This window comes from Labrus mixtus, chromosome 11 (genome assembly GCF_963584025.1).
Source record: "Labrus mixtus chromosome 11, fLabMix1.1, whole genome shotgun sequence".
NCBI classification, from domain to species: domain Eukaryota; kingdom Metazoa; phylum Chordata; class Actinopteri; order Labriformes; family Labridae; genus Labrus; species Labrus mixtus.
In genome coordinates, this window is record NC_083622.1 from 26,733,681 (window position 1) to 26,752,479 (window position 18,799).

General features: G+C 43.5%; 1 protein-coding gene across 1 annotated transcript in view; it reads left to right on the top strand.

Annotated features, from left to right (window-relative positions):
• Window positions 1-18,799, top strand: part of znf407 (zinc finger protein 407) — a 158,791-nt gene that overhangs the window by 75,578 nt on the left and 64,414 nt on the right. Inside the window, exon 6 of the mRNA XM_061051142.1 lies at window positions 18,243-18,409. Coding sequence (XP_060907125.1) covers window positions 18,243-18,409 — 167 coding nt within the window. The remainder of the gene's footprint in view (window positions 1-18,242; window positions 18,410-18,799) is intronic.

Genomic DNA, 18,799 nt, shown 5'->3' on the forward strand with positions numbered 1-18,799 from the left:
CAAAACAATGCTCTTTTTCGTCAGTCGTCAGTCAGCAGTCTCTCTCACTCTAAGATATCATCAATCAGATGTTTGATCAATGAACAACTTCTGATTGTTGGCCACATGTTACCATAGTAAACTCTGTCTACATTGTGACTCATTAGAAGGATATATAGGTCCAATGATCATGTGAGAGAGGCCCCGACTTAATTTCAACTTATTTACACAATATTCAATTTGCCACCTCGCCGTCTGTGTCGCAAATTTCCCCTGCCTCCAAAATGTACCAACGACCGGGTCAGAGTTCGCTTAGCACAGATTTTCCCATCAGGTTTGTTCTCAAGCTTTTCATGGGAAACAGCAGACGCCAGTTTCAGGCCCTGTTTTGTTGGATTGCGACGGTTATAAATGAGAACCCAGTGAACAACAAATCCAGAGGGAGTTTTAATTCACTCTTTTATAGGAAGGCTTTACTCAATACATCTACATAGGGTATATTGGCTTTTGCTGTATTAATATTCATAACGTTGTATATCACGATATTAAAATTTGATATTCACATATGAAATTGTTTTAAATAAAAAAATCTGGCTTAACACACCAGTGTACCAAAATTCCAACATCGCATTTTTCCTGCCCTTCCACATGGCAGAAGTGATGTATATTCGTTGCTGTGGTGGGTTGCATCACTGTGCCAGGGGCCCAGCTCGGCTGAGCGGGCATCTGGCTTTGCAGCGCCAGGCTCTGGGCTTGCAGCCGCGTCCCAGCATGCCGTGCAGCACGGCCATATTGCCCGTGCACCGAGGGCTGGGGCAGTCCAGGCCTGACGGGTGGAGCAGGGGCGGAAGAGCCCTGCGTGGAGTCAGCATGGTGGCAATATGGAGCACACGGAGCAGGCAGGGGTCAAATCACACAAAAACCACCAGTGTGTGTGTGTGTGTGTGTGTGTGTGTGTGTGTGTGTGTGTGTGTGTGTGTGTGTGAGTGTGAGTGAGGAAAAAGAGAGTTAGCAGTGAGATAGGGAGATACAGAGTAGATAAAGACAACCACTAATTCATTAGAATAAATCCTTCCCCTTAATTATTGATAATGAATCTGCTCTTTAATCTTTCTCTTTCTTCCTCCCCTTATCTGCCTGTGTCAGCACTTTGCCTCTCTGGCTTGGTGTTGGGTGGTAAGGCCTAGCTTTCAGCCACCCAAGGGCAGCAGTCAATAACATCCCGTGCTGCTGGTGCTGTAAGCAGGAATGTCATCAGCAGCATAGAGAAGAAGCAGCGGAAAATATATTCACTTCTATGTAGCAAGGAGATATGACTCACTGTGGGACATTTAAATATCTTTAACCCTTTAGAAAAAAAGAAGTAATTTCACCTTTGAAATCTGTTTTGTGTGTCAACTCACTTCAGTGATACTGAAGCAAGATCACTAGAACCGCTGACCGACACACACACACACACACACACACACACAAGTGATCAATGCAGTATAGAAATCTCATTGCAACATCAGCGGGATGTTTTTTGTGTGCTTGCACTCATGAAGTCCCACTTTCCCAGAGGTCTCTGCTGCTCCGCGTAAACCCGGCGTGGTACTGGCACGGCCCCGGCGACCCCTAGCTCACCTTTGTGTTTGCTGGCTGCTTGTTTGAACAGGAGCCAGCGGACAGCGCCTTTGCTGTTTACCCTACTCAATATTTCATGGAGAATGAACAACTCGCCGAGTGAGGGATCGCGTTAATATTGCTGTTAAAATTAAGCGATAATTAAAATTTGTTAGTTTAAAAGCCATTGCAGTCTATAAAAGTTTGATTACTGGAAAATTAGGTGCATTAAGTTTTTATGGGTTGGCCCGTGCTATCGCTTGGGAACGATTTTTATGCACTTGTCATGGGCATATGGTGCAGAATTGTGTGTGTGTGTGTGTGTGTGTGTGTGTGTGTGTGTGTGTGTGTGTGTGTGTGTGTGTGTGTGTGTGTGTGTGTGTGTGTGTGTGTGTGTGTGTGTGTGTGTGTGTGTGTGTGTGTGTGTGTGTGTGTGTGTGTGTGTGTGTGTGCCTATAGAGTGGGGGTAAGTTCTCTGTAAAGCTGACACAGTTTAGTATAAGAATCTCCTCCCATGTGGTCTTACTCATCATTATTTAAAGCTCAGCACTACCGAGGCCTAGGTCGAACATCTATGGCCAAATGCTAATTCTAAATGTGAACCTGTGTGAGAGGTCAGACGTCATGACTTAACATCTACTTCACGGTCATGCAGTTTAGCCGGTGATCTCACGTCAACACCACTATGAAGGATGTGAGTCACTTTCGATCACTCTTATGGTCCAGCTCAGTGTTTCATGTTGCTTTGGGGTCCCATCAGCTCGTATTACTTATAATATTGTAAGTAAGCGTCAGACAGCTCGTCCCAGAGTTGTGAGCCACTCATCATGTCAGAGCAGCGTGACCTTGACTTGTGGAATAAATCTGCCGCCGTACTTTGTCTCACACCAGCGTCTACCTCACCTCGGCCGTCCACCTCCCAACAGCCCCTCCAGCATTTGAAGTTTTTCTCTCCCTGAGAATGATGTCACCCAGCGCCGAAACCCAAGTGACATTACTCAACCAGACAAGAACGGAGAATGTGCTCAGTTCACCTTCATATTCATTTCACATCCCCGTGGCACCAAACCCGGCAGTTACACAGCGACACGATTGTGTGGCTAACTGTTGACAGCGGTTTGGACATTATGCACCGTGGGACTGTGGAAAAAAAACTGGGCTGTTGCCAGCCTGTTTTTCTTTTCTATTGAAACATCAGACTGTCATGGTAGAAATGGATGTTGCCAGGCATCACTAATGAGCCAATTAATCAATGAATTAGCTGAGCAGCGATTAAATTAATGCGAGCTGGACGGGCGAGCGGCAGTCGTGGATATATCCTGGGGAAGGTGATTAACACACACACACAGAACAGGCAGCGATCAACAAGGCCTCTATTAAGTTGGACAACTTCCTGAACTTTTCTCTTTTTTTTACCTAAAAATAGATCGGCTTAATTCACTTTGTTTAATGTGGACTCGAGAAATGTTATCATGTTTTCCCATGTGGTTACACTGCATCACTAATAAGCTGGAGAGCTCAAGAGAGATTGAGATGTTCTTACTTATGGTCTCATATTTTTTGATTATGTGACATAATGAGAATAATTTCCCTTTTATTAAAAAAAACCTTGCCCTTGTTTAATTTCTATATTGTATGTTCTGTTTAATGTCATGAATAAAAAAAAGATGTAAGTTACACATACTTTAGAAATTATGGAAACATTTTACTTTTTAAAAAAAAGGTGTGGCCTAAGTGCTCTCACATAAAGCAGCAGAATGGTCCATACATCTTAAGCACTTTATGGCCACACAAAAATAAAATTTACTGTACTAAAAAATTCTCAGACCAAAAATTCCACAATCATACTCAAAACCAATTCTCCTAATTAAAGATGATTTAATTCCCCCTACTGCCCATGCAAGGAAATGAATTAGAACTTAAATCTGGCTGATGTTGGTATGCTCATACATAAATACTTAAACCTGTGATATACAGCTTGCTTTTTTTGTGTCTTATTTCACATCTCAAGGTAGGGGGTATGGGGACTGTGGAGGGAACAGTTTTGACGAGGCTTCAGGTAGGGGTCCTTGGCCTCTTAAGGTTCTCTAGGAAAATAAAGAACAGACTCAGTTCACAGAGATAAATGGCAGAATTTATTGGAGAATCTTTAGAAAGTATTTTGCACTTTTGAACTCTTTTATCTCCCACTTTCAGTAAGATTTCCTTTTCAACATCTGTTTGTATAAATACCTGAAGTAAATGCAACATGGACCTAAAAAAAATATTATGAATTCATTGATATGGCAGTGAAAAGCAACAGGACATATGGGGACGAATGAGTGGGGATGACTTGAGGCAGCGGGTTGATGGTCAGAGTGGTTTGTCTCCCAACCAGCAGCTCACTTCTTCACTTTCACAGCTTTTCTAATCAATGCAACTTGTATGTAAAATGCAATTCCTCTGCCAACTGAGCGATTTGAACATTAACTTATGTCGATTCAAATAAAAAGCCATATTTGTTTTTTATAATATTACGATAAGTATTTTAAAATAACAATACTATACCTGTGTATCAGTCATATATTGCCACACAAAATATAGAATATATCTTAATTCATCACTGAAACAACAATGATAATGTAGAATTAAAGACTAAAGTTGTACTCTGGGGGTCTTTGAGGGCGACCTTCATGTCTACCTAATCTCTGGAGCGCTTTTTGTGGATGTCAGTGTTTAGCATAAAACAATGTAAAACTCTGAGCTCTGAGTGGGCCCCCCCCCCCCCCCACACACACTCTGCTTGAGCTGAGATGCTATAGAAGGGGGAAAGTGGGTGGCTGTGTTGGGGAGGCTCCGTTGATTATATGACATCCTCCGGAAGAGAGCTGGAGTTGTTTCCTCCATTACTTAGAGAGGGAGAAAAAGAGGCCTTTTCACTATTGAGACTGTCACTCTCAATTTGTGCTAACGGTAAGCATGCACAAGGCCTCCTGGATATTCCCCCCCACCTGCTCTCACCCCACTCCCACTCATCCCCCCCCCCAACACACCCACCCCATCTCAGCCCCCCCTCCCCCCTGCAGCGGCTCGTCGTGGTGACAGTTTGATTAGATCATCAATCGTGGCCGTTAACAGCGGTTTTCCTGAGCACCTGGACCGGCAGGTCACAGCTGGCTCTGAGCTACCGCTGTCCCCCTGACCCAGAGCTGCTTGTGTGTGTGTGTGTGTGTAGTACACTTATGGACACACTCATGCACATGTAGTACACATTTTGTGTGTGAGTGCACACACAAAAGCGCCGCTCTGGACTGTATTTGTGAACTTTAAAGTAGAAGAGCAAGTAGCGCAAGTCACTGTGTGACAAACATGTCAACATCACCGTACAGTTGTGTCTTTATGAAAGTTGTGTTTGTTCATTTCTAAGTGTTTGGTGATTTTGAAATGACCCGAGTGCAGAGCAGAGCTAAGCAATGCATTCCCTCACGGGCCTTTTAACCAGCTCGGTTATATTCTGATATCTGCTCTATGTTGACCTGGGAGGTCAAAACAATGTGATGTTTGTATTCATTAGTTGTGGACAACAACGAGAGAATGCAGGTAAAAACAGGTACAGCTTAGGGTTTATGCATGAAGTATATAATCAGAGAGGATGGAGTAATAAAAACTAGAAGATTCATCTGTATCTGTATGTTTCCTAGACACTTGTTCTATTCCTAACTGTATTATTCTCTATATTTACACTTATACCAGTGTGTAGCATTTATGGCTATTCATCTGTCACACCACACACACATTCCTTACTGTATCTACGATGCAATGCACTTTAAGAACACACACACACACACACATAAATTCACCTGCTTCCCCGCGTCGTCTTCTGCGGCTGTATCAGGTTCCTCGTCGTTGTGGTAAAGCAGTTAAATTTATGGGCTAACAATAATGGGACAAAGTGTGTGTCTCATTGCGATTCCTCAGGTATTCCATGATTAAATAAACGTCCCCGGTCTTTTCATAAAGCTTGTTTATGGCAGCGTGGCACCATATGCTACAGCTTCCACCCCACCCACCGTTTTCTCTCTCTCTCTCTCTTTTTCCCTCTCTCGGTTGAATTCTCCCTCTTTCTCTTTGTCTCTCCCTCCGATTTCTCTCCATGCTTCAAACACTGCCCCACAACCGCCTCTACCAGATGCAGGCTAGACATTATTCTGTGGCGGAGTGGTGGTGGAGGAGCTAAAGTTGTGAATTAACATGTAGAAGCCATTACAGAGTGATGATGATATCCATCTGTGGTGTTCATCGGTGCTACTTAGTGACTTGTCGGCACTGTAATGGCAGAAACAGTAACAATACGGGTCTGTTTTATCCACTTCACGGCCTGTTCCCGTCTTCTGAGGTGAAGTTGATGTTCAGGTGTGAACTATGTACTGTAGAGCGTTTAGTTTGTGGAGCAGTGTGTGGTTCAAATGTTGTAAAACCGCTTAGAATGTGAGCCTCTTTGAGAAAGTGATTGAGAACGTCCTACACGATCAATCATTGAAAAAATATATGCATCAAGATACACTCTAAAACATTAAACTTACACTAAACTTAAGGTCATTTTGGCCTTTTTGTAAAAGCTTAGGATGCACTTGGAAGAAGGTTAAATACTGTGTTGAAGGCCGTCAAACTGTAAACAACAACACAAGTTCAGTTATTCTGCTTATTCTTTGGTTTCCAAGCAGACGAGTGAGTCAGAAGTGAAAGTATTCAATACCTGTTTCATATACAGTAAATGGTTAGAAGAGTGTAAATATGTATCAAAGCATTGGTCACACATACATAAACGCTGAAGTTCATATTTCATGCCGCTCCCGTCCTCTGCGACCAGACAGTTTTGACTACACAAACTCAGGCAAAGTAGGTAAAAGTTGAGATGGGTAATTAATTCTCCAGAGCAGCGTCGGTGTCTCTGTTTGTTAGTGTGCATCAGGGGATAGTAAAAAAACAAAAAAAAAACAGTTGCTACAAAGCAAAGTCAGAAAACCAATTACCTTCTCCGGCCAGGACATGGCAGTAAACACGTGTGCTTGTTCACTATATTGTCTTGTTTGGGTCGTTCAGTTGCGCTGTGGCCTGTGTGGTTAGAAGTCCAGAGACTGACTGAGACTTTTGTTGTGATTATTAATGTCTGCTTTCACATTAACCTCCGTCGTGCTAATATGCTCTACAATGGCCCAAATCACCTGAGTGGTGGGGGCGATGGAGGCGGTTCTGTCCCCCCCCCCACACACACACACACACACATACCCCGTCCAGCAGACACTGTAGCAGCTCCCTGACTGCCCCCCCCTCCAACCCACTGACCAAGATTAATGAAAGCTCCGCCGTTTTTAATTAGCACGGTCGCAGTCATCAATTACGTCTGCCCCACCCCAAATACAAATATTGTTATATTTGGGGGGGAAAAAAATCTTGATTTATTTCATTGTGGTGGCCGAAGGAGTGAGATGAATGGCCTCCCATCACGGTGATTTGCAGGAATGAGGAGGAGGAGAAGGAGAAAGGGGCAGGGTAATAAGATCACTGGGGGAGGGGGGGAGGAGGGGTGAACAGTGAACTAGAGGACATGGACAGGGCCGGCCAGGGAAAGCCAAGTCCACTGAGACTGAGACCAGTCTGTGCCTCGGAGTCCTCATGCTGGGATCTGAGTCCAACTGTCCAGGAACTTAAGTCGATGATTTTTTTTTTAAAATCCAGAGCCACAATGATACCCGTTTTTCTTGAGCTGATAGAGAAATTACAATATAAGTTCCAATTAATGATGTTCTTCATATTATTCCAACTATTATCCACTTGTTACAAACCATTTGCAGGAAAATGTGCACATGTTGCCTTTGTTAAATAAAGTTTTGGTTAAGTCTGATTCTATTCCACAGGCTAAAACACAAAGTTTGTGTTTTGTGTTGTTCTGGTCAGATCATGTATTGTTCAGTTAAATAATAGTGTTAGGTCAGTCCCAATGAGAGTGATGTTTGTCTCCTAAACCTGAGATCCCTCTTTAAAGATCATGTCCTTTTTGTATTGACACCATCAGCCTTAGGATGACGCGTGTAAAAACCCATTGTGATTGAAGTTGATTCAGCACACACATGTACAACTTTATCTGTTGCTAACTTTTGCCTTGTTGCTGTATATGACATTTTCCTTCTTATCTTAATCACTTCCAACAATTTTGGTTGCTTCTGCACTTCACTTACTTTTGATGGAATACATTTTTCATGTTGCTTCTTCACAATCTGGTTCTACTCCTCGAGGCTCTCGTGTTGTAACTAGGGCTGGGCGATATGGCCTGAAAATAATAGATCAGATTTTTTTAGAATTTAACAAAAGCAAACTGAATTTCCCTTCACCGATTAATACAGTAACCTAAAAATTCTCCTTTAGGGGTCAAAGTGCAAGCTGTAAACTTGTCTTAAAAAGTGCTCGATGCAGTTTCAGAGTACAGCAAAAGTACACATGAGGCAGATCAACTTCAGTAAAACACATGCGGCTGGCTAACGCATACCTGTAGTCACAATAAATAAACGAGGGAGAGGATGTGAACTATGGGAACCCAATGGGAGCGGCACACTAATTTGAAGAGAAAACCTTGATTTCATTTTTGAAAATGCTTATAGTCCACAAACCCAATTTATTGATAAAATGGATTTATTTCCCAGCCCTAGTTGCAACTCTCTACAATTTGGCAAATTATAGTTTACCAGCAGGAATCTTGCCTGCACTGGCTTTGCTATCATATCTGTCAGAATGAAATCAGTAGATTTTATATGAGTGATGCAGGGAGTTTGGATGAGATCACACAAAGTACTGGATGTGAGTTTTTGTTTGCTGGGTCAGAACCAATCACAACCATGCATCTCTTGCTTTTTAACTTGAGCTCAGTGTGTGGGAACATGAGGCTAACATTTTCCTCTTGTCACTTCTGATGTGCTGTTTACGACCAGCGTTGGCAGCCACATTGAGGCTTGCTGGCTCAGTCTTTACCCCGGACATTACATCCCTCATTACAGTCCATACACCCAGCAAGGGCACTTAATCCATGCAGCTAGGTGTAGAAAATAAGACAGCATTAGCAAAACACTGTGCTACAACTTAATGGGTTCGTCCTTGTGAAAAGAAATAGGACCTGTGCCAGATCCCTTTTTTTTTTCTTCTCTGTGCTGTTTTTCCAACACTCCCATTCAGAGGCTTGTGTCTGATTGTGCTCCGTCTGGTATATTTCAGTGTTAGTGAGTGCAGACTGGACTCATGTAGTTAAATCCGGCCGTCCAGCTTGTTCTGATCCGATGCAGCGTAGAAAGAAACAGAGTGCAAAGAGTGTATTTGAAATCACTCTCTGTGTTTTTCCACATTGTTTCTCTTTTTCTTGACTTTGCGGGCTCCTCCTCAAACACAGACTAAACTTGCTTTTCTCATATTTGCATTCTTGTATAAATTGAGTTATGAAGAAAAATAAACTCATCCCTGAACCACTTATTTTAAAAAAACAACAACAGTAGACTTGTTCATAAATGATTAGCCTCTTTCTGCAGTTCTTCACACTCGCTAATATCAGACTGGGACGTGTCGTAATAATAATGCCAGTACACTGTTTTATGACTTGAAGATGTGCACGGCTCATTTTCTGTGGGCGAGGGAGTTTGGGAGTTTGGATGTTTGCGCTGCGGTGAGCCACTAGCCGTTTCACTTGTGCCGGCCACACACAAAAACACACACAACCCCGACACATACACCGAGATTTTATACCCTTACTGCCACGGCTATCGCCTACCCACTGACTCCAGAGAGAAGGGTGGGAAACATCCTGAATATTTTATGAAGCTCGGGAACCCCACCTCTGTCTTCTCCACCCCACAAACCATCGCCGCCGTGTCCAGCAGCGTGCGCACAAACACACACAAACATGCACACACAGACACACACACACACACACACAGCAGCAGAAAACAGAAATAATGTTTTAAATGCAATCATTGTCAGGCCCAAACAATGTCATTTATCAAGGGAGCATTTGGGACTGTATAATAAGTTTCACATTATTAATACAATTTTTCATCCTCTGTCAAGCCTATCTGATTTATGGCACACGTGTGATCTAAGGTGATCATTGAATTACAATTCCAGTAATAAGAGAGAGAATGGACCTGGTCTTTTACTTCTGCCCAGTGGAGCGCAATTTTTTGCACACACACACACACACACACACACACACACACACACACACACACACACACACACACACACACACACACACACACACACACACACACACACACACACACACACACACCCCCGCACAAAATCCTGGATAAACAGCCTCCAGTTGCAGCACACGGCAATTACACACAACATACGACACTGCCACCCCATCTGTGTTCTAACTTTTATCTGAGCAAATTTGCTAAATATTTGTGATTCAAACCAATATGGCAGCTTCTGAATTTCAGTGAGAGAAATAAAAGAAAAAAGAAAAAACTAATGACTCTCCGCCCTGTTAATTAGATAAGGGGACAAAGCTCATTATTCTAAAATGATACCAGGGCTCACAGAGTAAATATGAGAGGTGGGGGGGGGGTTGTAATGGGACGGAGATGCGCACATCGTACCAGGACCAAATGATTTACAGCTAGATGCTCTTTGATGTATAGACTGTACCTTCTTTTATTAAGTGGCTGTCGTTACGGCCACTGGCTCAGTCATTTTCCTTTGTGTCTAATCGAAATCCATAACCAGACACTCCGACCATCCAGAGCCAGCTGCTCCGGATTGGGGGGGTGAGAAAAAAAAAAACATGGGAATGTCGGCTCTCCTTTTCTTTCTCACACGCCCCCTCCTCAAGCTTCTCACTTTGGGGGCGAAAGCTACCAGAGATGCTTATGATGCAGATAATATAATCCAACAAACAACAACAGCAGATAAACAAATGGAACTGTGAAATAATTTTGAGGTAATTAAATAACAAAGACAGACTCCCATCATAACATTTGGATCCAGTTTGAGCAAGTATTTACACTATTAGCAGTCGTGCTCGGGCTTTATCCGATTAGCTTGTTGTTGAGGGCCCGGTGATCGGCGTCGTACATCATCCTGTTTGATTTCTGTTTAGAGCGAATTTGGGGAAGCTGGTAATTGGATTGCGGGAGTGTAGCCCCAGTTAAAGATGCTAAACAGCGGAGCAGACTTGTCCCCCCAAACTCTCCGCCCCACAGGCTCCAAAGAACAGCCAGCTCTCCTCAGGATCGCAACAATTTATGACACAGTTTCTCCGTATTCTTAAAAGATAATTAGGTTTATCACCCATTTCTTCCCCCTCTCAGCCCCCCCCCCCCCCCCTTTACTTTCCCTTTTGTGTACCTGTGAGCACACAATCACAGCACAAAAACATAAATATTTCTGCAGCACAGCAGCGCTGGCAGGTGAGCCTAATGAAATTCTAGGAGTGTAATTTGATTTACGAGGTGCTAATGCGGCCTGATATTAGAGAGAAAAAGCTCCGATATGGCTGCCTTGTGCTGTATTTAAGGCCTATCAGAAGCCTGATAAAGAGCATCCTGTCCTCAGCACGGCGCCTGAGTTATTGTTGCAGATATTCATATTGATAGTAATTCTTCCCGACGCAATTTAGTGCCGGCAATATATAAATATGGAGATAATAGTTAATTTTGGTGGCTGCTCAGATTGCGATGCTTTAATTCAAGACGTACAAAAAAAAAAAGCCTTTGAGCTGTGAAGCATCTGGACACTTTTTAAAGTGCCGTTTAAAGGATTGTGTGTGCGCGAGGGTTTAAAAGAGGCCTTTGACCAGACCATATCACATAAATCACATTTCTAGTACTTTTCAGCGGGCTGCTTATTTCAGCAGGAAGCCTTTTTGGAGCTCTTGATTTGTAGGTTTTTAGGGTAGGAACAATTTGATTAATAGTGGGGATGTTCACACAACCTATTAAGCCTTTAAATTAACTGAGCCTGGAAACAAGACATCACACCACCAGTGTGTGCATACACGCAGAGAAGGAGATCATTTAGGCCGTTTGGTTGAGAATCATGTTGTTTCATTTTCTTGGCGAGAAAAAAAATAAGAAAAGAAGTCATTTAACATTGTGAGCGTGTGTGTGGTGTTCACCACAGTGTGTTTATGTGTGTGTCCACTTACTCCGCTCAAATTTAGTTCTGTGTGCTTCAAAGTGTGTTTGGGTCTATTGAGCTATGGCTCATAATAAAAACAGGCAATAACAGGGCCACCACTGAGGGACCTGGCCTTTGTGCCTCCCCCCCTCTCCCCTCCATGCCACCTCTCTCCTCCTCATGGCCTCTCCCCACCCCCTAAGTTATGGGCTGAATAACAGCGCAACAATATTAAGATAACATTTCCTGATTGTTTGTCAGGCAGGAGGCTCCTTCACCCCGCTTTCATCACGTCCACCGTGTTCATTAAATTGACAATTTGTATTTGCCCTACAGCGGGATAAACAGGAGCTTATCTGATGGGCCTGGTCTTTTATTATTTATTTCATTATCTCCCCCCCCCCCCTCTCCTCCCCTTCTTTCTCCGGGGATTGAAGGTAAACATAAATCAGCGGCAGCATCTCTGTTGTGTGCCGTTGTTTATACTGCAGTCATACGCAGCAGAAGTCCTCTCAGAGGAGCTTCATCCACAACGCTCTGCACACACGTGTGGCCTCTTCATGGAGGTTTTAGTTGTTGCTTTGTGTGACATGCTGGGCGGTTCACTCCTGCAAGGCCCTAAGTATCATATAACTCACCTGATATTTCACTTTAAGATGTCCTGCTGTTTGGGATCATTCTTGTGCTGCAGCAGAGTTTGTATCTGCGGCAGTGTTGCCTGCGTCCACTTGAATGCTAACTAGCACAAATTAGGAAACCTATTTGAGCCCCTCCAGACCATATTGACTATCGTCTTTTTGTAAAGCATTTCTCCCAAGCATCGTGAGCGATTATGTCGCTCGGTTCGATATCTTACCCCGAGAACGAGCCTGTCGTCAGTCGACATTGTGCAGGCAAACGAAAAATAACGAAGCCAGCGTTCTTACTTAGGAAACACTTGTCCCAGAAATGTAATCTTTTGCCCATTTTTCACCCAACAACCCCGTTCTAATCAGGTTTCAATTGACTGCCACTGAAGGAAGAGGCGCTCCTCAGACACATGCATAGGTCCGAACACAGTCAGACACCATTTAAGGCTTACTCAGTCTTCCTCCCAATATGTTGGAGAGCTCAGGGCCAAATGATTTAATCTTCATTCAGCTAATTTAGTCTAGATTTAAGCTGCCGGGTTGTCGAAGTGCAGAGTGATGGAGTCTGAAAACAGGATGAGAGGGGAAAGAGGGGAGAGGAGGGAAAAAACGGAAGGAAGGAGGGAGGGAAAACGGCAAGAGAGCGAGAGTGATAAAGATAGAGCGATGGAGGGAGGAAAGAGAGAGACGAGGGAGGGAGAGAGAGAGAGGGGGGGGGGGCTGAAGATGATGATCCATCCTGACCCTAGTGAATGCTGTCATGTTCCTCCCTCTAGGTAATCTCTCTCACTCACTCGCTATTTTGCATGTGAAAATGCTCTCCTGACAGTTGCATATCAGATAAATATTTCTCCCCCCCCCCCCCCCCCCCCTTTTTCTTCACCAAATAAACAACAGTCTTCACTTTGAAGTTGTCTGTTTGTGTCAGTTTGGCTTGAGGCGAGAGTCGGCCTCTCTCTCTCTCTCTCTCTCTCTCTCTCTCTCTCTCTCTCGCTCTCTCTCTCTCTCTCTCTCTCTCTCTCTCTCTCTCTCTTTCTCTCTCTCTCTCTCTCTCTCTTTCTCTCTCTCTGTCTTTCTGCCTTTGTGTTGCAGCCTGAGCAGCGGCGGATTATTTCCTCTCACCAACCAGCCAACACGACATGAAAACACCACAGAGGGAATCTTTAGCTTTCCAAAAGGCCAACATAATTAATAAATTAATCTACTCAATTTAAAAAAAAATGCATTTGTTCATGTGACAATTGTAGTTGCAAAATGCTCTTCTGCATGAAGCCTAACAGGAGGAGCTGAGGTGTCAGTCAGCCCTGAGCTGGAAAGTCATATTATTTTATAAATTGCAAGTTAAGAGGAAACAAGAATTTTATATGTGTGCAATTTTTGCTCTTTATCATCAAAAACTGCTTCTTTTTTTTTAACACACTGCTGTTGATTTGTATCCAGAAAACATGATTCCACTCTTCCACTCTCTCTACAAGATCGTCCTCAACAAGCTCCACCTCACCACTTGGGGGCGATAGTGAGTTTGTGGTAATGAGTCAGGTCTTTTATCCAGCCCCTGTTCGAGGTACAGTAACTCCTCCTGAGGGATTTCTATCACAATTAAGGCCAGTGTGGCCTGTGATGTTCTGACAGTAGCCCTATATGCCTGAACTGACGACAGGATCACACCATAGTATAGATATGCTAATGAGTGACAGTATAGACACAGCAGCATGCAGCTTTTCTGAACGTACAGGCACAAGGCCCACCTGGGTCTTTGAATAAATCTGCACCGAGTGTCAATCATGTTGCCTTGCTTTCGTGATCAGAAGGGAAAGAAAGGGTGGTGCAAATGGAGAGAAGGGGGAGATGGAGCGATGCGGGGGGGGGGGAGGGGGGGGGGGAGCAAAGCCGAGATGTAATGAGTGGAAGTGGAACTTGCTCAAAATAGTTTATTTATGCTTTGGACTGATCAGGGTGTGACAAGAATGCAAAAAAGCCAATCAGCAATCAATGCCAAATAAATCTTAAATATAAATATTGCCTTCAACATTTTTGTACCTTTTTGACAACAAGTTTATTTTTTTAAGAACAAATAAGAGGACAAACTGTTGTATTTCAAGTTGTGGAAATGTCTTTAAAGTCTTGTTTTTTCCAAAATAATTATACAAAATGGCGATTGAGCCTTTGACCCACTTGACCCTCTTACATTGGCAGCAATCTTTTGGCGTTCCAAACTGGCCGTTGAGTCGACGTCAGCACTGTTTCGCCTGATCTCCAACGTGTTGAAAGTTAAGGCTTAGTTTAAGCAAACGACTGAAAACACGTAGAAAAATAACGATGAGGACATTTTAACTCGGGATGTTTGCATTAAGTCAACTTAAAATGTGGTCTTCAACACACTCGCTAGTCTGCATCACCATTTCTAGTCAGTTAAAGTAATTATTTCTATGTGGTTTGATGCAGGTCAAATGTTCAAACTGTAAAGCAGCCTCCTGATACTGAGGCTGTAGCCACTGACTGGCTGTAGCTCCAGTAAATGGGCCTGCTCTTCCTACTCTACTACCTGGATTTAAACAAACACAGTGAACAAATAGCATCTCATAGGAGCAGCGTAGTTGGGCTGTATTTTTAGAGATAAAAATGTATTTAGGTTGTATTTAGGTTGAAGCCCTGTGTCTTCAGACAGCGAAAATTGCACTGCCACTCTCCGGTGTTTTTCCAGGGTGGGCGATGACACGGAGAAAAACGCTGTGGACACAGGTCCTTAAAGCAACACATCGACCTGAGCAATGTGTAAGCACATACAGCACAGGCATGTAGATGTTAACCTGCAGGATGGACTGAGTGCTAGCACTGCTAAGTTAGCCACACTAGGCAAACCAAATGACACCATTTAAAGCAGAACATTTTAAATAATCTGTGCTCAGTGTTGAGTGTTTTCTTACCATCAGACTAGTCGGTCAGTCTGAATGAAAACTTCCGCTAACCAAATATGTAATCAGTCGTCTAGGAACATCACTACTTGATACCCAAGTCCAAATCCAGTACACTCTTTAGATTTTTGGTTCGAAATCACATCTGCAATTACACCTTTCATCATATCCTCCAAAGAGGAGCAAATCTCAAAACTTTTCTGCCACTGATTTGTTTGAGAAGACCTTTGTCAATTCAATTCTACTGTAACAACATCTTTTTGTTGTTGTTTTGTGTCCAAAGCCTGTCCCACTGAAGCACACAACCAATCCACACAGTGATATCATGCAATGCACTTATTTTCATAGTCTTACAGTATATTACTGAATAACTTTATGTTGATCAAACTTCTTTAGACCTAAGAATCCAGGGCCTTTGATTCATGAGTAAGCTCATCATATATTTCTCATCATGTCAGTTTTATTGGATACTATTATGTTCTTAAAAAGTCTGCAGTACGGTTATGTTTTCAAATGTCAAAACCTTTTTAAAAAAGAGCTCCAACTGATAACACTCACACTCATTGATTCACATTCAATTCACAATATCATCATACAAATTAAAAAAGCTGAAATTGAGAGTTTTCAGAAGTTTCTCAAGCTGTTATGACAACAAAAATGTTCTTTTGGCAGCATTTGTGAATTCATTGTGGCTGCTTTGTTGCTTCTAAATTGAGTTCTAGAAATCATTAAAGAGTCTTCCAATATTTCCCATTGGCAGACCTCTCTTTCCCTCTTACTCCCTCCTTTATACACACATGTAGAACTACACATGCATACACAAACCCACTCAACCCCTCTCTCTCTCTCTCTCTCTCTCTCTCTCTCTCTCTCTCTCTATCTCTCTCTTTCTCTCTGTGTCTCTTCCTTCTACTTCCTACCTTTGGTGTGTTTTGCATGGTGCCTGGCTGTTTAGAGGCAGTATGCATATGTATGGGCGAGACGGTGGATCGTGACGGGATCTGACATGCGGGGACAAGATCAAAGCGCTCCATCTGATCCCATAAAAACAGGCGCAAACCCTCCTCTCATCCTTACAAAACCCCCACTGATAGTCAACTCTGCCAGCCCTGACTCCTCCATCTTCTCTCCTCTCCTCCTGCTTCTCTGTCTCTCTCTCTTCCCTCCATCCCTCCCAGCATGCCCCATGCCCACGTCAAGGCCTGCCTGCCTGCCTGACTTTGTGATGACGCCCTGTGATAAACAATGGGCCGTTTAGCTCATAAAGCAGGAGTGTTGTGCATAATGCTTACAATAAAAGATAGCATCTCTTCACTCATCTTATTTACCTCTCCCACGGTGGCATGGGCGACGAGCTGTTCTATAAATACCGCAGGGGAGGGAGGAAAGAGAAGGAGAATACAGACACAGGCATACATCTGTTTGTCAAATAAAGTCTGGGCTTAAATCACTTGATGAGAATGAGATTAAAACAAGGCATTTTAAACGTGCATTTTGAGCTTCCAGCCAGGTGATAAAGGCGCCATTTTAAAACTGCTCCATCCTTTCTGGTAAGTGAGCTTAAAATGTCCTCTGAAAATAGTGTAGGATGACATCCATATCACGTTTACATTCATCTTCATGGAGCATATAGATTGATATGGAAGCCAGGACACATTTTCTTTTCTATCGTTCCCTCTTCCCCATCTTTAATTCCCTCCTTTCTCTCCTTCCCCCCCCCTCTCCCTCCCTCCCTCCGTCTCATTCTCCCTTTGCCCCCTCCCTCCTTCCAGTAAGGAAGATGTATGAGTTTGAATTATTGATTCAGACACATGCTACATGCTGCTCGGAGTCATTATTTGTTCAGGTGAGTGTCATGCTGCTCGCTATGAAACAGATACCACGGGGATTAAGCGACACAATCAGGACTTAAAGACAGCCGCCCTCCCTAAAATAACACGGCCCCTCGCAGCAAGACGAATGCTCCCCAAAAGCCGACTTCATTTGTTTATGACTCGCACATTAGTCATTCGGCGCTTAAATTATAGCACCGCGGTAAAGATTAATTCAAGCGCCGGCTTTTTTCTATTGTTTTTACTTCTGTGTGTTTCTTGACGGCTAATAACACGGCAGATGAATATAGGTGCAAACATCCGACACAATGATCTACAAAAAAAACACACACAGCTTTTGTTGGGTTCTGGGCATGAAAGCTATGGAGAAAAGACAGATGTCCAGAGTAAGGGAAGAACACCATGCGTTAGTTAATGTGACTCCACATACTGACTATCCAAATCACAAAATAGAGCTGAGTTTGATTATGTGAGCAGTGATTGGATGGATGAGTACGTGGAGAAGTGGATTATGAAGCAGAGAAGGAGGAAAACTCTGATACAGGAGCCTTAAGAGAGAGGCAGGAGGTAAAATGTTGCTAACTGTTCATTTAGCCCTGGCTAAGTGGTCAGGGACGCTGGACAGGTGAACTCTATTCTCCCCACTGGCCCTGCGGGGTGTGTGCGTGTGCGTGTGTGTGTGTGTGTGTGTGTGTGTGTGTGTGTGTGGACTGTAACAGAATTTCTCTAGTCCTCTGGGCCCTGGTGCAAAGCAGAGAATAAATGGTGGAGGTGGCAGGCCAGGACAGAAAAATCAATGCCTGCTTATACAGACATGACACACCAGCAGCCAACTGCATTCTCTGTGTTCGTTTGTGTGTGTGTGTGTGTGTGTGTGTGTGTGTGTGTGTGTGTGTGTGTGTGTGTGTGTGTGTGTGTGTGTAGTTTGTGTGCGTGTAGATGTACAGCAGGCAGTCACACGGCCATGTGCTCTGTGGGTGTGAGTACCCAACAACCTCCATTTCCTTCCTCACAGGGTAGATTGTCGAGCGTTTTTACGTCAGCTTTGGGATCAGTAAATAACTCTTCGTTTTATTCCTCCTCCTCCTCCTCCTCCTCCTCCTCACTCACTCTCCTCTGCCTCTGTTCTTTTCCTGCAGGAAGTTTGAATGTGACTTGTGCGAGCGCTCCTTCAGTGAAAAATGGGCCCTGAACAACCACATGAAACTGCACAGTGGGGAGAAACCGTATAAGTGCGCGTGGCCGTCCTGCCACTACGCCTTCCTCAACCTGTCAGCCATGAAGGACCACTACAGGACACACACTGGTGAGACACTGAGAGCCGGCAACCTCTACTGCACTCCTCCAGAAACACATCCACTGATACTTTATGGAGCAAATTTCACAAGATTTGCTTTTTCTTTTTTTTTCTTTTTTACAGGCTTATTGTGTTTTTAAAAGTGGGAGACAGAAGGTTATTTATTGAGAAACACAGACTTGGATCATACAAAATGTACTTTTTCATTCCTTTATAGCTTCGGACTGTCGAAGTTTATGTGTTAACTGTGAAAATCTCACATTAATTATGAATCTTCACAGCTTTGTTTGGAAAAAAAAATATGCACACATTTTTGGCCAATAATAACCCTGTCTGGTCCATCTGCACTGATTTTCAACATCCAGAGAAAGTCGAGAGCCGGTTCTTGGCGGCCTAGCC